The sequence below is a fragment of the Pristis pectinata genome, chromosome 2 (assembly GCF_009764475.1).
Source record: "Pristis pectinata isolate sPriPec2 chromosome 2, sPriPec2.1.pri, whole genome shotgun sequence".
Lineage (NCBI taxonomy): Eukaryota > Metazoa > Chordata > Chondrichthyes > Rhinopristiformes > Pristidae > Pristis > Pristis pectinata.
Window position 1 is genome coordinate 90,722,746 of NC_067406.1, and position 19,156 is coordinate 90,741,901.

General features: G+C 41.3%; 1 protein-coding gene across 3 annotated transcripts in view; it reads left to right on the forward strand.

Moving 5' to 3' along the window:
- The first annotated feature begins 7,555 nt into the window (after nucleotides 1-7,555).
- The window catches only part of prdm5 (PR domain containing 5), a 217,161-nt gene continuing 205,560 nt past the window's right edge, over nucleotides 7,556-19,156 (forward strand). For all 3 annotated transcript variants that reach the window (XM_052044647.1, XM_052044639.1, XM_052044657.1), the window contains exons 1-2: nucleotides 7,556-8,372; nucleotides 15,309-15,392. In XM_052044647.1, the coding sequence (XP_051900607.1) occupies nucleotides 8,280-8,372; nucleotides 15,309-15,392 (177 nt within the window). In that variant the 5' untranslated portion in view covers nucleotides 7,556-8,279. The remainder of the gene's footprint in view (nucleotides 8,373-15,308; nucleotides 15,393-19,156) is intronic.

Consider the following 19,156-nt stretch of genomic DNA (forward strand, 5'->3'; position numbering starts at 1 on the left):
CTGTCATCTTCAGTGTATGTTGTTCTGAAAAATGTGGTTATTAGAACTGGTCAAACTATAGCAAACCATTTTCTAGGCCTCACAGCAGGTTAATACCTATGATGAAGTTTCCAGAAATGAATTGTTGCCAATGATGTCACCACAGAGGCGCCCAGAAAACGAGTGGTACAGTAGCTAAATGCTGGGGGGAGAAAAATTCTGTTAGCTGTAACACACTCACTGGACTTCAGAAGATGCTTGAGCAGTTTACAATAATTTCTGAGGCTACTCAGTTAGGTTACCCTATGCCAGCATAGTATCCCTTTAAGAAGCAAGTCAAGCAGTAATGTAGCATAATGTGCTCCTAGGTCTTGTTAGACAGGTCCAGAAAAGTCACTCTGTGGAGTTTTGAACTCTGGTTTACATCACTCTGGGCAGAAATGCTGTAAAACAAAACAGTAGGTGTGCGAATATGGTTCATGCATGGAAGTCTGAGGTCCAATTTTGCAATTAACACTATTTCACCCAGAAATTATTCCTATTACTTCAGGTAAATTTGATTTTGAATTGTGGAGCATTGTTTTCTAAGCAGCATGTGATCTTATTTCTGTTTTTTTAAAATTACATTACTAAGTTTTAAATTATTTACAAAAGTCTTGGAATATTTTTTGTCTTTTAATCTTTTGATACTTTTTATTTCAGTTTTAAAGGTTTTAAAAAGCATTTAAATGTTAGAGACATTTAAAACTAATTAAAAATGACAGAGCTTTAACAGTCTGTAAAGTTGGGGAGGGACTTTGCCATCTGCCAAAGGCTGTGAGGGGAGGCTCCAGAATGTATCATCAGTGGCCTTGTTACTGTTTTAGCCATGCTGCTGGACTCCAGGATGCAGACAGTCAACCTCACTGGCCCTCTGCAACCAGGCTAGATCAGCAGGGATTGAGTTCTCTTTTCCTTTTCTAAAGCAGGCTTATTCAGTGATCACAGCATCACATCGTTACAATACCACAGTATTCCACAATTCACATTATTTACAATTTCAAATTGTAACACAGTCACCTCTATCTAGAACGCACTTGAGCCTCTGTGGTGCCCACTGGTCCCGGAAATCCCCCATTGTAACCTGTGGATACTGCGTGCTCATTCTCGAGGGAAGCAGAGGTCAAGTTGACAGAAGGTGATGATTCTGTGCAGGGGGAACAGGCTAGTGAGATCTGTCCCAATATATTTGGAGCTATTCATTGAGAGAGCAATGTAGACAAAATAACAAGAAAATTCTCCATTTTTCTTTTAAGTGTTTTATGTAAACTATAGCAATGTAAAAGAACGGATCTACATACGGTTCAAATCTTAGCACACAGGATGCATGTTACCAACTTAGGAGTAATCGTTCTTGGATCCAGACCTATTATTAATTGGCCTGAGACTGGTCAAGCAATTTCCTACATGCGAGTTATAGCAAGACATCTTGAGAGAGTTCTATCATTTTAACCTGGAATAATTTTTTGGTGAAATTTTGCCAATGGGCTAAAGTACTGTTAGGTGTCTGCCCATTTTTCCCATCAAAAAGATCCCTAGGTCAGGTCACTGAGTCACCTCTGATACAAGATTGAGCTCATCGGTAGATACCATTACAGATGCTGGTCAATCTAGCAGTGAACACCTTGACATAAATCCTGCAAAGTTGCCAAGTAAAAGGACTGAAAGCAGCAAATATTGTATTCTACAGGAGACAGAACAACAGCCATCCATGAGCTAACTCAGAAGAAAAGGATAATAATTTCAGCTACAGAGATCTTAACTGACAATAGGAGGGGACAGGGGAGTTCTGCACCCATGGTTGGGTTTATGTTTAACATGTACTAACACCCAAATATGTTCCACTGATTTCTCTATTCTGACTATTCTTTTAGGAGATTCTTAAACAAATAGAATAATAAGGCAACACTGCTGAGCAGAAAACTACAACTTCATCTTTTTCTCCATACAAACCTAAAGCGGGGAGGAAGAAGCTGACAGAGAAAGTGATTCAATAGTGGAGTCAGCAAGAGAATGGAGGGCCCATACAAATTTGCTTCAACTGTTATTCAGTCGCAATATCCACACAGAATCATTCAGGGTGTTATTGATAATTTAGAAGCAGAGTGACAACAAAACGTATCAGTAGAACTAAGTAAGGACAGCTGAGGTGAGACCAGCAGAACCTCAGCCTTAGCTGAAGAAACTTGGACAATGATATCATAAGTTTTGCCATAAATATGATCTATACAAAGGGTGCAGCAGATATCAGGGCCGGTGAAGAGTCCAAGTGGAAAAATTCAATGGCACTAGAAATTCGGCATGGAATTCGCAATGTGCAAGTGGCTAATCCTGTTTAAGTCAATGGAGGTCATATGGGAAATGTGAACCCCTCTCTCACCATCTTGATTATCATGATCATTCAGTGATATTCACAATATTACTAGTCCTGAAGCTGCAATGATGACCTATTGGATTATGCCAGTGACAAACAAATATGGCCTGCTCCTTTTAAAAGGGAAGTGCTTGTTCGCTAAAAACAGTGCTGGAAGATTTTCCAGCAATCACATTCAGCTGAGAAAAATGATGGTAGCAAGTTCCTGTTGCTCAAATATACTCTAGGAAGTGCTAGCAGATGACGTGGATTTATGCCCCTTGGTCAGACTGGGGTGGGAAGCCCTGAAAGCACACAGTAAAACAGAAGTGGGAGAAGGATGCTGTTGAAGTCAACATCTGAAGTAAAGTCCCAAGGACCTGGATCCAGTGCAGAAAATACTTAATGACCTCACACACATAATCAAGGTCCTCCCAAAAGCACCACTAGCCTCACAGGGTGCCAGTGCAGTACATAGCCCTTAGCCTTGCCTTTCAGCAAGCTCTATCCACATAATGATCCACCATATCTCATAAGATTGATACAACTTTAATTCTAACATGTCACAGCTTCCATACACTGCTATTTTAGTTGTGGGAGACATACCACCCAACCACAGGACAAAAATTCATGAATACAACTTCCTTTGCTCCTGCCAGAGGCGGTAACACCTAAATGGAGCCAACAAGAGCAGACCAAACAGAAGTAAGTATATCATCTCAGTGCTCATGTGGAGAGATGGATAAAGTCACTCTGATCTTGATCTAATATTTGCAATCACCAATTCAGATATTGATAATGGGAGTGTTTTGGATGTTCTTATAAAAATGGGATTTGCATGAGGAGTGTGAGATACATCCTGGTTGGGGGAAGTGGTAGCTTTGGTTCCACTTCACAGGTGGATGAGGTTGCACATAAGCTTTGGTACAAACCTTCAGCTGAGGGCTATGGGAGTTACAGCTATAGAAGAAAGCTGATGGCATTTACAATGCGGTGCTTGGGGCACTGGCTGGGCCCAAAGGTCTAATTGTAACATCAAAGACCCTCAGGAACTTCAACTCTGATCTTGCATGGGGCTTTGTGTGGTGGTGGGTCCCACCTTAGTCAGCATGGAAGTAGTCACCCTCACTACATTAACACTGGCAAAAACAGCGATATGATACCATATCTCTCCACTTCTATTTCAGCACAAGCAGAAGTCACCCAGTGTGAAGTGGATGTACAGACTGCTGCCTTCATGGGCACAAGTGTTCATAGATGCATTGGCCACCTCCAATAGATTACCAGGATTTCAGAGATATTACCCTGAGAGATTGGTAGTGGTTTGGGGAACTGCAGTCTTGCAACCTCATTCATTGTCTCACTACTTGCTATCACCTATCAGCCTCCTGGCCCACATTACATCAGCTCATGACAACAGTGGGGAATGAAGGCTGGGATTCAGATCCAGAGGTACTTTGGGTTGTCATTCATGATCACCTGCAGCATCTTCCACCAGGTCAGTAGCCTTCCACTAGCTATGCTACAGCCACTAGAGAAGCACACTGTAGGCAAATCTAGAACAGGCAAGGGCACACGGAGGATGCACAACACAGGAATGCACAAAGAAAAACATTGATGAATCTATTATTCTTTATTATTTAATAGTTTTGAAGGACATAAGCATAAATATGTTGTGGAAAGTTGGTGGGATGTTTGGAGAATCCAGAGTCTGAATGCACAGCCAGAAGGGAACAGTGGTGTGGTCTAACGTCTTCTTTCTCTTTCTCCTGTGCTTCCTCCTGTTGTTGCCTAGCTGCTGGCAATGGCTGAACCAGCATCATTGCTAGTTACATAGGATGGCACAAGCCATTACAAATCTGGAAACTCTCTCAGGCTGTTTTGTAGTTATACCTCCAAATCTGTGCAAACAGCAGAGCTATTCCTATAGGACAGATACTTTATGTTGAACCATGACTCATGAGATAGCATTGCTCTCATTATATGGCCACTCAGGTGCAGTCCCAGAATGAAAATTATTACCTATGCCATTAGTAATTACCTTTATCACCAAGGAATCAGGTGCCAATCCTCTATAGATTCCCTAAGGATAGTTTTATGACTGTCTCTAATGTGCTGGAATTGATCATGAGAAACCTCTGATCATGGTCACAGCGCAAATGGACATTAATCAATGGGATCCCCTTGTGGTCACTGAAGATGCACTAGTTCCGAGGAGGTGCCCTCAATGCAAGGTAGGAGCAATCAATTGTCCATTGACTCCAGGAAAACTCATAATCCCCATCTCGTTCAATCCATGTACTAGCTTCTCCAACTTTCAAAAAGAGCTTGTCTGCTTTCCTGACAGACCATCTGTAATGTTCCTTATGGATCAGTCAGCTGCAAATTGTGAGGTATTTTGCATGGTCCCAGTTACTGCCTGGAAGCTTCCTGTGGCAAAGAAATAGGCCCCACCACCTCATCTTCATAATGGATGTCCAGCATGAAGACAAGGGCGATACCATTGTAGTCTGGTTGTCACGGCTGTAGAGGAGGCTTGACCCAAAAGCGGAGCAGCGGAGATAATTTAGCAGTGAATGATGACTTTAATAATAGACCACAAACCAACAAGCCACAAGGGGCACCAAAACAGGAGAGGATAGAAATTAAACACAGCAGGCAACAAGGTAACCTGAGGCAGGGAGAGTAAAGCTGGGACTGGCTAGTTCAATAAGTGAACAAGGACTGTGGATGAGAACTGGTGTTAAATAGTCTGCAGGTGATGAGTCTGGAACAAGCGGCAGGTGAATCCTATTAGCTGGGTGGTGACTGGGAGATGCCTGCATGTGCAGGTTGGGAGGTGTCCGTGGAAGTAGGCCTGACACTGGTGGATTTACCTTGCAGAGGCCAGACGGCAGTTCTTGGATACCTCCTCATACCTACCCCTGAACCAATACCTCACCTTTGAACACTAGGCTACTGCCTTTCGCACTGCCACAGATTTCAGCACATCAGGCGATCTCCCTTCCACATCTTCTAACCTGATGGTGCCCCAACACCGCACTTCCCATTTGTATCTCCTACCCAAGATCCACAAATGTGACTGCCCTGGTAGGCCCATTGTTTCTGCCTGCTCTAGCCCCACTGAACTTATTTCCTCATACCTTGACTCTATCCTGTCTCCCCTTGTCCAGCCCCTTCGCACCTACATCCAGGACACCTCACATGCCCTCCACCATTTTGACAACTTCTGATTCCCTTGCCACCACTGCCTCCTCTTCACTAGGAATGAACAATGATCATCCTTCACCCCTCCGCAGTCCACCTATCACCTACTGGCTCCTGTCTTTCTCCTCTCCTTCTCCTCTTTATACTGGCCACCTTCACTCTCCACTCTCAGGCCTGATGCAGCGTCTGAACCCAAAACTTTGACAGATCTTTTCCTCCCACAAAAAGTGCTTGACCCACTGAGTTCCTCCAGCACTTTGTTTTTGCTCCTGACTCCAGCATCTACAGTCTCTTGTGCATCCAATGTAATTCAAGATACTTATTTCAAAGGGCTGTGTGGTTCAAGTCCTGCTCTGTGATTACAACTGTGCCTTCCTCATGTGGCGGATTTCTATGAACACCTTATTTATAAACCACAGACACCTGAGGCGATGGTCTTTTTCAGACGGATACATGAGTAATACTATTTGAATACATTTGGTGGACAGGGCCTCTGGTTCAAGGCCGTTCTTCTTCTCCATCCTCTTGTAGCATGTTGCCCTCTTTGTCCTTAGCTCCGAGGGGTATGGCAACCAAGGTGCCCATCCATGTTGCCTGCACAATGTGCAGAGTCCTCATAAAATAATTTTGTTCCTGACAATGGCCAAAGTTTAAACCTCAGCAATGTCAGAAAAATTGCAATCAACCCTCAACACACCTGAAAGCAATTGAGGATCCCTTCAGTAGAGCATTTGGGTAATCTTTACTGCTGTGAAATACCAGCATTTCACATATGTTCTTCATACTGAGTTTTAAGTTGATTGACATGACCCAATTTGTTAGTGTTGTTGTCAATTCAGTTCTGCACAAGGTCTTCCATCATCATTTGGCTACTCTATATTCTTTGTGTGTGTGTGTGCAGGAATGCATGCACCACAGCACTATCCAAAATACTCAACACTGTGAGTGTTGCTGAAATATGAGCTACCAACTAGTGACTGAATTTTTGCCATAATAAGGAAACCAATTTTCCTCCAATGAAACATCAGAGAGGACAGCTGCCAAAATTACTACATATGGCAAAGGTCGTAAGACAAATCTACAAGATCAGTGCACTCAGGCCTTGGATAACAGAATAGAAAGAACAGTAATTATTGAGTTTTAAGCAGTCTGGAGTATCACCATTCTTATCATTATTTATAGGAAAATCATGAGTATTTTATGATATCTTTACTGACTTATTTATCAATTTTCTAACTGAAATTCAACTTAAAGTAACCATTTCACAAAGACATTCATCTGATAAGCAGTTCTTCAATTTAAAACAAAGCTGAAGATGAAAGTATTGCAATCAACATATTAAATCATTTATGTGTGCTTCATTGATTAATGATGTAGGGAGCCAGTAATGAGGCTAGACCAAACTCTTTAGTTTAACAGGAAACAAAACAAAAATACAGATGCTGGAAATTCAAGATATAAACAGAAAATACTCAGCAGGTCAGACAGCATCTGCGTAGTGAGAAACGAAGTTCATGCTGCAGGTTAATGACTTTCCAACGTGAGTTCTCATAAAAGATCATCAAGCTGAAATGTTAACGTTTTTTTCTCCACGGACGCTGCCTGACCTGCTGAGTATTTCCAGCACTGTTTTTATTTGTGTTTGGTTTAATTTCCCAACATATAAAATTCTATTTTTGACAGACGTGGCATCAACCTGAACACGAGAAAGAGTCAGAACTGGTGCTCTCATAATTCCAATCAGCAGTACAAGGTTGCCTTCAGAGGACAGAGCCAAGTATTTTCGCTCGTCACTTGCGGATTATTGAAGTGAAGCTAATACTTGTCATTTGACACGTTAGCCTATCGCACCCCCCTCCCCCGGCCTTTATAGACGCGTCTGTGTCGATATTGATTGATTTTATTTTGAAAGAGCAAATCGAATTCAAATCAGCAAATGTTATATAAACACAGAGTAAACAATTTCCCAGGCACATTTAAGAAAACAATTCTCCTTGATAGCTTCATTCAACGGCAGGACGCAAGACAATGTGAGATGTGATTTACTTCAGGCGATATCGCTGTGACTTTTTACCCCCATCCGCAACCACCTTCTGTTCAGAGAGATAAATCGACACCACGGGATATCCCGAATGCTTGATTCTTCAATTTTGGACACAGTTATCACCTCGTTGGCAGTGATGGCTTCGATTTCACTCTCTCACACGAAGTGTCAGACAAACGGGATTTCTTTTAAATATGTTGCTGATTAATGGAAATAAAATGGATCCTCTTGGTTCCCCTGACAAATATACCTCTTATGGTGGGTAACGCAAAAGGCGTTTTTGAGGCATTGCTTCAGGTGCTGTATTATTTAAATAGCAGTGACAATATTTATGCAAATTGCTTTTCCCATACAATACAACTTTTTCTCAACTCGCCGGGCGCCACCGGGCTGGATTTTTCTTGCAACCAAGGGACGGCTTCACTCACGGTCTGGTTCGGACGAGAAAACGCAGCCCGCTCGACTCACCTCGGCGCCATCCGCGGAAAAGTTTGGTGCGAGTGAGAGGGTGGGAAGTAGCCGAGCCAATCAGCGAGCCGCCGCCCGCCGCCGGGCACCGCAGCACCAACATGGCAGCCGCGCCGCGTCGGGCAGCAAGTTCCCGCAGGCGATCCGAGCGGTGACAGCAGCTGCGCCCGACCCGCCCCCGCCGCCACCATGCTCGGCATGTATGTGCCCGATAGATTCTCCCTTAAGTCGTCCAAAGTGCAAGAGGGGATCGGCCTGTACACTGCCAGACGAGTGAAAAAGGTTTGTGATTTTTGTCTGAAAAGAGAGGTAAAAGGAAACGAGTTTTATTTTCCGCAATCCGAAGTGAGGGAATGAATCCTGGTTTTGTGTTGTTTTCCGAGGTTTCGTAACTTTTATGGTTCTGCTGGAGGGATCGCAATGGAAGGCGTCTTGCTCGAGTGCCACGTATTGAGTCCTCAGCTTTCTCTGAGCTCACTCTCACCTCAGCCCCACAATTGCAGCCTGCTGGCTGGGTGACAAAGAAGCAAACCCGCAGGATAATAAGGACAACTCCGCCTTTACCAGATCTGCATCTCATTTTGCTGCAAACTATATGGGCCCTCTCAATTCTGTCACTGAATTAAACTACCCCTTCGCTCCTCCGTGTAGGTAGTTTCAAATGTCTGTTGAATGGTTTGCACCTGAGATATCCAGCTCGTTTTTCTTCTTTACTGATACTGGCCGATCTGGTTATGAACTTTCCGTTTTTCTTTTATTTTTTCAGATTTAGAGCATTCAACGCATTTTTATTCTGAAGTGGTTTATTACAATGAACTAAGTTTTTTTTATTTAAAGATCAAACCATCTACGAATTGAGATCAGATCTTGCACGATCATATGGGTCTTCTTTGCTTATCTGTTTAAAATAGCATAACTGCTTTACCTGAAAGTGGTCCAGCTGCAGATGTCTTCTTTTTCCAGATTTCTAGTAGATTGTTGGGATCCTTTTGACATCAATATCTGGACATGTAGAATCTGTTAATTCTTGCAAGTAAGATACTTATGTTGTTGGAGGAAGACTTAATTCAGCAACCTGTGTCCTTGACTCTTATGCAAATATCTTGTTTTCTTGTAAGTGGTTGGTGTGTGTTTTTCTTCTTAGGAAGCCACTTGGGATCAAGGATTACCTGGGTCCACTCCAGTCCTGTGGGTGAAATAAACAAAAATGCTGCAGATGCTGGATCCCTCTCCATTTCCACATCCTGACCTGCCAGGCATGTCCTAAAGCCTTGCTGTTATTTGTCCCATTATCCCATTTGACTGGAGGATCTATATGACCTACCTCCATGGCAACCTTAGCCTCACCTTATCCAAGATATCCCCTTTGTCCTATCCATCCCTCCCCCACCTTCTCTACAATTTTGTACTGACCTGTTTTCTCTCTATCCTGGTTCTGACAAAGGTTCATGACCTGAAATGTGAACTCTGTTTCTCTGATGAGGATGCTCAGTGTTTCCAGGTTTTCTGTTTTCATTTCAGCTTTGTAGATTATGAAGACTCTGTCACAGACGGAGCAGGAGATGCTAGAAGAGGTGTAAACTTTAATCCAATGCTTGACAGCAGTCCGTGGACAACCTATATCATTCCTAAATTCTTGCACCCGACTGCATATTTCAAGTCGTGACTAGTTAAATGGGCAGTTAATGCCAGCCAGGTATTCATCTGTTGCTTTTTGTTTCTCATTGTCACCATGCCCTTGCAGGTTATGGAGATGGCTTTCAATTAGTTCTCTACACCAGACTGAATTGAAGGAGTTGAATTTGTGCATCTTCCATACTTGGGATGTGTCATAGCCATTAAAATCACAATTGAAGTCATTGTTATTTTACAGTGAAGTCCCATGACTAACATATGAATGAACCAATCAGATACTGTTTGTTGTTTATGGAGGGAGGATCAACAGCTAGAATATGTGGAAACCTAGATAGTCAATGAAAAATTCAGGTGGGATTGTTTATGCCCAAAACAAACAGGTGGATAGAATACTACTTCGGTGATCTGAGAGTGTAGCAAGCCCTCTTTATACACTGAAGTGCCAATCTAGATAGTTACCTGGAGTGGGGTATCAGCTAACAAAATTTGACTCTGGTAAGAATTAAAATGATAATTGTAGAATTAAGAATAAAGAAATCCCAGGAATTTTGAATGGCTTTTGCAAGCAAGTGTACACACATTGACAGAGATGGAGGGACAATGCTTCTTGCAATTCAAAGCTAGCAGGGCGCAATTAGAACACTGAATTCGCTTCTAAGAAACCTGGTGAATTTCACCAACAAGACACGCAAAGTTGCTTTAGTTCTTTAGGCTGTTTCAGGAGATGCTTTAAATAGCTGTTTGTGCACATAATTATCAAACAGATTATTGAACCATTGGTTAGCAGGAGAAACAGATCCATCTATATGCCCTCTGAACAGTAGTGCAACAAGGCAAGGCTGTCCAATGTTATCAACAGCTGGATATCTCAAGGTGCAGAGACGTGCTGATAGCACCCATGTTGACATTCAGGACCCTGGGCAGAATGCTTCTGTTTCACCACTAAGTAGCCAGTCTCATGCAGGTGAGTTTCTTGTCCTTCAGGATACATTTTGGGTTATGATCATTTTATGTAAGGCTGACACAAAGGCCAAAGAGAAAGGATGGCTCTTCAGAGATCAAGTTCCCTTAGGCGTAAGTGTTAAGTTCATTAGGTATTACACACTGTGAGAGAGGTGTAGTTAATGAAAGAAGCAAAAGCCAGCTACGAGGACACCACCTCCCCCCTCCCCCCCCCCCCCTCCCCCCCCTCCCCCCCCCCCCCCCCCCCCCCCCCCCCCCCGCCCTGAGTCATGTAAGGAAAAAGGGAAAGTGAGAGCAAGTGGCTTCAGGTTCAATGACAGATTATAAAAAGTTTATTTCTTTCATATTATTAGAATGAAGATGATTAGGAAGTGATATGGTAGTGATTGGTTAGACTTATGAGTAGCAGGAAACAAAAACAATTGAGTTTGCAACTAGGATTTGTAAATTTGTTTTCCAGCAAGTTAGCTGTTTCTTTGCAATGTTGTCCTTTGCACTGCCTTGAACATTTATTATGTTTCTGTCTATTTCAAACAATTAGGAAAAGATTTAATGAGGAAAGCTCAAATGCAGTCCAACTTGTGCAATAGCCTAAATAGTTTCTTAAGTTAGTGCTGTTGCTGTATTTTGCCAGTGTACAATATGTGGCTTCTAAATGATAAGTCAGTCAGATGACTACAGTATTGGAAGCCTTTAGTACTAAATTAGTTTAAATCTACTTCTGCTACTTTTTGAGATTCTATATCAATTCTGAGAGTGGATGCTTCTGCCCTCCTGCTGGCTCAGCCACATCTCTGTTGCTAAGTTAGTCAATTCTGGAGGAGGATACTTGAGTATAATTCTTTTGTTACAACACACTGGCACTTTCCAGCACAGAGTCACCAGGAGTAGAAGCTATATTGCTTCTACTTTTGTGCAGTTCTGATTGCCATATTGCAGGAAGGATGTGGAGGTTTTGGAGACGGTGCAGAAGAAGGTCACGGGATGTTGCCTAGATTAGAGAGTATTAGCTTTAAGGAGAGGGTATGAGCTGTGAGGAGAGTTTGGACAACTTGGATTGTTTTTCTGGAGCATCGGAGGCAGAGGGGCTACCTGATGGAAGCATATAAAATTATGAGAGGCATCAATAGGGTGGATAGTCAAAGTCTTTTTCCCAGGGTGGAAATATCAAGTACGAGAGGGCATAGATTTAAAGTGAGAGGGGCAATGTTTAAAGGAAATTTGTGAGGCAAGTAATTTTTTACAGGGAGAGTGGTAGGTGCCTGGAGTGCACTGTCAGGGGAGGTGGTGGCAGCAGGTACAGTAGCAACGTTTAAGAGGTACATGAATAGGCAGGGGATGGAGGGATATATGCCATTTGCAGGCAGATGGGATTAGTATAAATTGGCATCATGGTGGGCACAGACATTGTGAGTCGGAGGGTCTGTCTTGTTGTACTCTTCTATGTTTCCCAACTAAAAGCTGTGCTGGTCAATTCTAGTATCTCATGTGCTAATGTATTTTGTAGGTCAGGAATTGAGCCTGGAATGTTGTGGCTTGCATGACTTTTTGGCTGTCATTTGGCATATTCACTTACTAATTGATCAGAGACCTCTGCAAATTGTTTCGCTCACTTGTCCCTCTTTTATATTCTCTCTATTGTTCATTCAGCTCAGGTGCAAGGACCGTGAAGTTATAAATACATTTTCATGTCTTTGCCAATGTAGCTATGTAATGAGTGTCAAGGTGTGTAAACAGCTCGAGTTAGTGTGCCTCATCTTTTGCTTCCTCTTTGTGGGCTGAGCCATTGCCGGTGAAGTCCTCAGAAGAAGACTGCTGCATATGACTGGGTCACTGAAGTGAACCAGTGCTAACTCAAGGCACAAAGAGGTGGTATTGCAAAACATTCCAAAATTAGCAGAGATCTTAAATTTTTATATCTGAGGTGTACACCATTTAACTGTATAGCATGTTTTTAAGCAAAGGATGAATTGGCAGTACATGGCTTGAAGCAACACTGTACAGACAGAAAAAAAGGCACAGTAATATAGGAACATGAGGAACATAGGAACAGGATTAGATCATTAAAACTCCTTGAACCTGGTCTACCATTCAATTAGAACATGGCTGTTTTGCATTTTAACTTAATTTACTCAACTTGGCTCTTAAATCCCTGGTTATCATCACTCCAAAAATCTGCAAAGTCTTGAAAAGATCCATGGTCACGTGCATTTATAGTCATTAATGGAGAGAATTTAAAATTTCTATTCCCCTGTGTGACAAAGAGATTCCTGAATTCCCCCCTAAATGATGTTGTTCTACATTTAAGGTCCTTGCTTTGAGAGAAAATAGGTTTCTATGCAAATATCTATTAAATAAATTCTATGCATTGTTATTTTATGTCTGCAAATTGGAAGATTCATCAATCTTCTATTTTAAAGGGAATAGAATCCACATTCTGTAGTTTGTCTACTTAAAATAAATCTCTAAGCCTTTAAATTCTTTTGCACTTCTATTGTGCATTTCTCAACCAGGGAACATTTTACAGCTAACAGAATACTTTTGAAGTGTAATCTTTTCGCAGATATATGTGGAAGAAAGAGGGAAAAAAAATCCAGTATATTTGTTGTTATAAGTGGATCCTCAAGAATCAGATTCATCAGTTAACAAAAATCATTCCTCCTTTAAATGTGATCTTCTTTTGCTTCTTCCTGTCTCTGCAGCCTACTCTTCCTAAGGATGGGCAAACATGCATTTTGTATGGCACTGCCAATGTAACTGCATGGTAATGCTGCACCTTAAGTCCCTCGCTTAAAATAACAGACCTGATGTTAGATGGTACCTGCCAAAGTTTTGACTCAGCACTTTCTGATAAATTGGGGGAAGCAGTATGCAAGACAATATGTTACATATGTTTAGTAAACTAATGATCTATTAATCAGGTATCATGACATATCTTTAATTTGTAGTTGTTTTTGAACCTCCAGTTTAATTTGAATAATCACCTTTATAAGGTAAACCTGCACAGTTTCTGTGGATATTAATTGTTTTTCCAAATACTTTTTGCTTTGATGCATTAGGTTTGTTTAAGGTTTTTGTTACTTTGTTACATTGTAATAATTACTATAACAGGTATATATACGCAACATTCCTGAACTCAAACCTCTGTGGATTGGGCCTTTAAGTATTTGAAGTTAGTAAATATACTTTGCAGCTCTGGGATTGTTGGTAAGAAAAAAGAATATTTTGGCTTGGTTTAACTATTTTCTTGTGGAAGTATCTGTTAAGTAAATGATGTTCTGTAAACACTGTTCAGTTTTATTGTTTGCTTTGCATGTGTATTGCATGCATTCTGTTGCAAGTTCAAATGATCTTTTTGAAATCTGTCTGTGGGTGGAAGAAAATTACTGACAGATTTTTAAACTTCTTTAAAATATGTACGTGTGTTCACTCTGAGTTCTGTTATCCAGTTGATGATTGTCTATAGGGTCTGTTTTCTCTTTTTGTCCTTGGAACGTGTTTCCAGTGACGTGGGGGTAGAGGATGAGGTATTTAATGTACTGTAATGAGCTATCTGACTTAATGTCAGCATTGTTTGACTCTAAATAGGGAAATTCTTTTGGTTGGTGGTGTGTGTTGTTGAGATGCGAACTAAAGCTGTTACTAATGTTGAATTTAAGGATTGCACATTTCAGCATAGAATTTCTTGCTTGATTTTTGAATCAGATTAATACTTTTTATTCTGGAATCCTTTTGTTGACTGGTACCACTTCCTGGACCACACGGAAGAAGAAATAAGATTGTAGAAAGTAAAGCATTTTGGCTACAGATCTAAGTATGTGTTATATGTACCATAATAATAGACACTGAAAATAGGACTAGGAGATTTAGAAAAAGTTGTAGAGGCTTCTGAAATTTAATAATATTAGCTAGGTAGAATACAGGTTTGCTACATGATGAAATGTTCACTACACTACAGGCCACTTTGAGTTTTAATTCTGATTATATTCATTACCTGTTTTAATATTTAAACAAAATAACATGACTCAAAGCATGATATGAATTGAACACTGAACTAAAAGTGTTAATTCACTGGAGGTGTTTTCCCCTTGTAAACCCTGCTTCATCTCCAATAATTTATTGCAGCAGGTGTTTCCTATCTTCGTAATTTTATTATTATTGGCTGATATCCCTCTCTTACACAGGAGAGAACTACACATAAGAAAAATGAATGATTAATTTTTAGTGAAATCTTCTTAAAGGTTTCTACAGACAGAAAAAAAAATACTAAAATAATTTCTCAAACTGTGAGTAATAATCCATAGAAATTGGAAAGTGCAGTAAATCTTCAGGCTGACTTTTGGCAGGTTGCTGTTCCTTTCAATTGGAGTTGTGTCTTGTCACAAAAATATAATGACTTCCGTTTGTGAAATACTTACAACTCATTGACTGTAGATGTTGTTGTGATTTATAGTTGCTTATTAAAGATAATCAGAACAATATTGTGTTGTAATCTGAGTATCTGTTTGCAAATTTGAAGTAGAATCAAACGCAGGTTGGTGCTGATCTGATTTTCCTGTCTCTGGAGATGTAATCTGTCATTGTGGGAAGGAAAAAAACGCTCCTCTCTTTTGTTGGCAGGGTGAGAAGTTTGGGCCTTTTGCTGGAGAGAAAAGACTGCCACATGAACTGGATGAAAGCATGGATTCAAGGCTGATGTGGGAGGTAGTTGTTCTTATTGGTGCATTCTGTTGCGTGTTGTAAACTAATCAAAAAGTTCCTCCCAGACCATAAGATTTCTACAGATATTGTTCCCTTCCCAGTTAAAGTTTTTCTTTAACTCTGTGCTATTTCCCTCCAATATGGGACATTTCTATAATCTCACTTGGGAAACATTTGAAAAAAACATCTGGTTCATTGATTGTATGTGATGACATATCAGACATGTAATCTGTATGTCCCCATTTGCAAACCTCGTTAAAATGATTGTAGAAAGTGGTAACACAGTCCACCTGGGATTGAATGTTTTTCTAATGGGTTTGTGTGTTTGCTGATTATTTGGCTCCCTGTGGCAATGTCTATCATCTTTGGTGGTCTTGGGGAAATAAAAAAATAAAATAAAGTATGGAAGATATTTCCCTGGAAAATCTTTTGGGATGGGGAAGATGAGATAAGGGAAGAAACACTTCCAATCATCATGTGTGCTGTACCGTCAATAGAAACAAAAATCTCATATTTCTGTACCAGACTGTTCCATAATAAGGGCAACAAAATGGAAAGACATTGAAAGGAGACTGTTTAAATGAGTGTGATCTTGATGATCTACTATTCACAGCCACACATCTGATTGCTGCTTTCTTAACTGGTCATCAGTTTTCTGACTGCATCAATTTTACAAGAAAGAACACAATTAGAACAAAAAGTGCAAAGTGATAAAAGTGGTCGTAATGTTGCTAAACTCTAGTGATTAGGGTTATGCTAGTTGGTTCAAGAACCAAAGTAGCTGTTCTTGAACCTTGTGGTGTGGGGCTTCAGGCTTCTGTATCTCCTGCTCAATGGTAGCTGCAAGATGGCATGGTGGGGATGGCATGGTCCGGATGGTGGGGATCTTTTGATGATGGATGTTGCCAGAGGAACTCCTGCAGCAATGTCCTTGAAGTGAGATGGTTATTCTCCAGCAACCATAAACATCTTAGATATGACTCTGGCCAATGGAAAGTTTATCAATTGATTCCTATTAACTTAAGTTTTACCATTGCTCCTTATTTTCACTCTCACTCCTAGTGTTGGGGCATAATATTCAGCAAGCGAATTTAAGTGGGATCTTGTCCAGGCTTGTGGTCTGCTTTCCTGGGGTTGGTTTCAAGTCTGTCTCTGTGCCATAGTCAGGTGATGATGCCTACCTAGGGGAGTGTATGAGAGAAATTCTCTGGACTCGGGGTCCCGTTTGCAGAGATTGTTGTCATAGGCAGCCATGCTCAACTTCAGCTCCCTTGTTTTGTTTACCCTTAGGCAGTGAGGAGTTCTGGAGCAAAATTGTTCTGACGCAACCCAAAGTAACTACCAGTGAGGAAGTGCCATCTGATAGCATTGTCAACAGTACATTTCATTAGTTTTTTGATGATTGGAATGTGCTGATGGTGTGGCAATTCACCAGATTGCATTTGTCGTTTTTCTTCCATGAGGTAATTTTAACTGCTCAGAAATCAAAATTTTAGGTCATCTCTGCTTTTTTATTTTAAATAGGAAAGGTTACTGAGACAAAAGCAGTTAGAGGAGATGGCACGTCAGTAAGAATTGTGAAAGAATTTACAAAGTGTTATCTGAGCATTTTTCATGTAACATTTTACAATAGCTTATGTAATTACTTAGTGGATATTACTTAAGCAAAAAAAACGAATACTGGAGACATAAGAGATTGGAGATGCTGCAATCTGGAGCAAAGAAAATATAATGCTGGAGGAGCTCAGCATGTCAGGCAGCATCTGTGGAGGCAAAGGGATAGTTGACGTTTCATGTTGAGACCCCACATCAAGACTGAGAGTGTAGCGGGGAGATAGTCAGTATAAAGGTGTGAGAAGGAGGGGTGAGGCTGGAGTTGGCAGGCAATAGGTGGAACCAGGTGAGGAGCAGATGATGGGCAGTGGGAGCCAGGTGGGGGAAGTGGAGAGTGAAGGTAGAGACAGAGGCTTGAAGGTGATGTGGAGACAACAAAGGCCTGCATACTCTGGATTCTGATAAATAAGGAAGGTGATAAGTGGAACCACATAAGGGAGGGTTGATGGATAGTTGGAGCCAGTTGGCAAGGGAATAGGAGACCCAGTGGGGTGAGTGTGTGGGTGATGGGCACCACAACTAGTTGGGGGAGGGGAAAGAAACTGAGTAACAGGGGGATAGGGTGGCATGTTGGAAAGAAGGTGGGGGGGTGCTGAGAGAACCTAGATGGATCTGAAGAAGAGAGAAAGGAACATGGGGGGCACAGGTTACCTGAAACTGGAAAATTCAATGTTCATACCATGGAGTCGTCAACTCCCCCTTCCCATTCCCACCCTGACCTGTCTGTGCTCAGCCTTCTCCACTGCAAGGGTGAGGCCAAATACAGACTAGAAGAACAGTACCTCATATTCTGCCTGGGCTGTCCATAACATGTAGGAAAACCTCCACAAGCAAGTTCCTCTCCAATTCATTTATGTACCTGACTTGGAAATGTATCACCACATCTTTATTGCTGCTGGGTCAAAGTAATGGAACACCCTTTCAATCAGCACTATAGGAGTACATTTCACCATATAGACTCCAGTCATTTAAGGTGGCAGCTATTTTTTTCCTCTCCTTTTCTGTTTCTGTCCATCACCCACCTGCCGATGTCTCCCACTTCCACACCAAGCCCCTTCCCCATGTGGAGCCATCTGCCTATCAGCCCCGTCCTCACCTGGTTCTATCCCCCCCTCACCTCTTTATACTGGCTATCTCCCCTCTGCACTCCCAGTCCTGATGAAGCATCTCACCCTGAAATGTCTACGATCCCCCTGCCTTTACAGAGTTCCTCCAGCAATTTGTTTTTTGCTCATTCAAGTACTGTCAGGCCACCCTGGAATTATAAACACTTCAGTGAACAATCTTATTTTGTATTCATTCATCGAATGTAAACATAACTGGTAAGGACAAATTTTATTGCCCATTGCAAACTTTCATAGAGAAGGTGGAGTTTAGCTGCCACCTTAAATTACTCGAGTCTGTATGATGAATGTACTCCCACAGTGCTGATTGATAGGGTGTTCCATTACTTTGACCCAGCAGCAATAAAGATGTGGTGATACATTTCCAAGACAGGTTCATAAATAAGTTGGAGAGGAACTTGCTTGTGAAGGTTTTCCCTCATGCCTGTTGTCCTTGCCTTTCCAGATATTGGAAGGAATGGGTTTGAGAAATATTCTGAAGAAGCCCTGGGGAGTTGCTACTGTGCATCTTATAGATGGTACACACTGCAATTACAGGGTTCTCTTAGTGGAAGGATTGAATGTTTAGTGGTAGATTAGGTGGCAGTCATATGGACTACTCTGTCCTGAAAGATGACATACTTAAACGTTGTTGGAGCAACATTAATCCAGACAACTGGTTTGTATTCCATCACATTCTTGATTTGTACATTGTAAATAGTTGAAAGGCTTTGGAAATCTGGTGGATCACTGCAAATACCCAGCTTCTCATGTATTTTTGTCGCTACAATATTTATGAGCTGGGCCAGTTACCTTTCTGATTGTTGGTGACTCGTAAGATGTTGTTGATGAGCATTATGGTGATGGAAATGCAGTTGAATGTCAGAGGTTAGTGATTAGATTTTTCCTCTTGTTGCAAGCGGATCAGCATCAGGTTTATTATCACTGACATATGTTGTGAAATTTGTTGCTTTGCGGCAGCAGTACAGTGCAAGACATAAAAAATTATTATAAGTTACCAAAAAATAAAATAAATAATAAGTGCAAAAG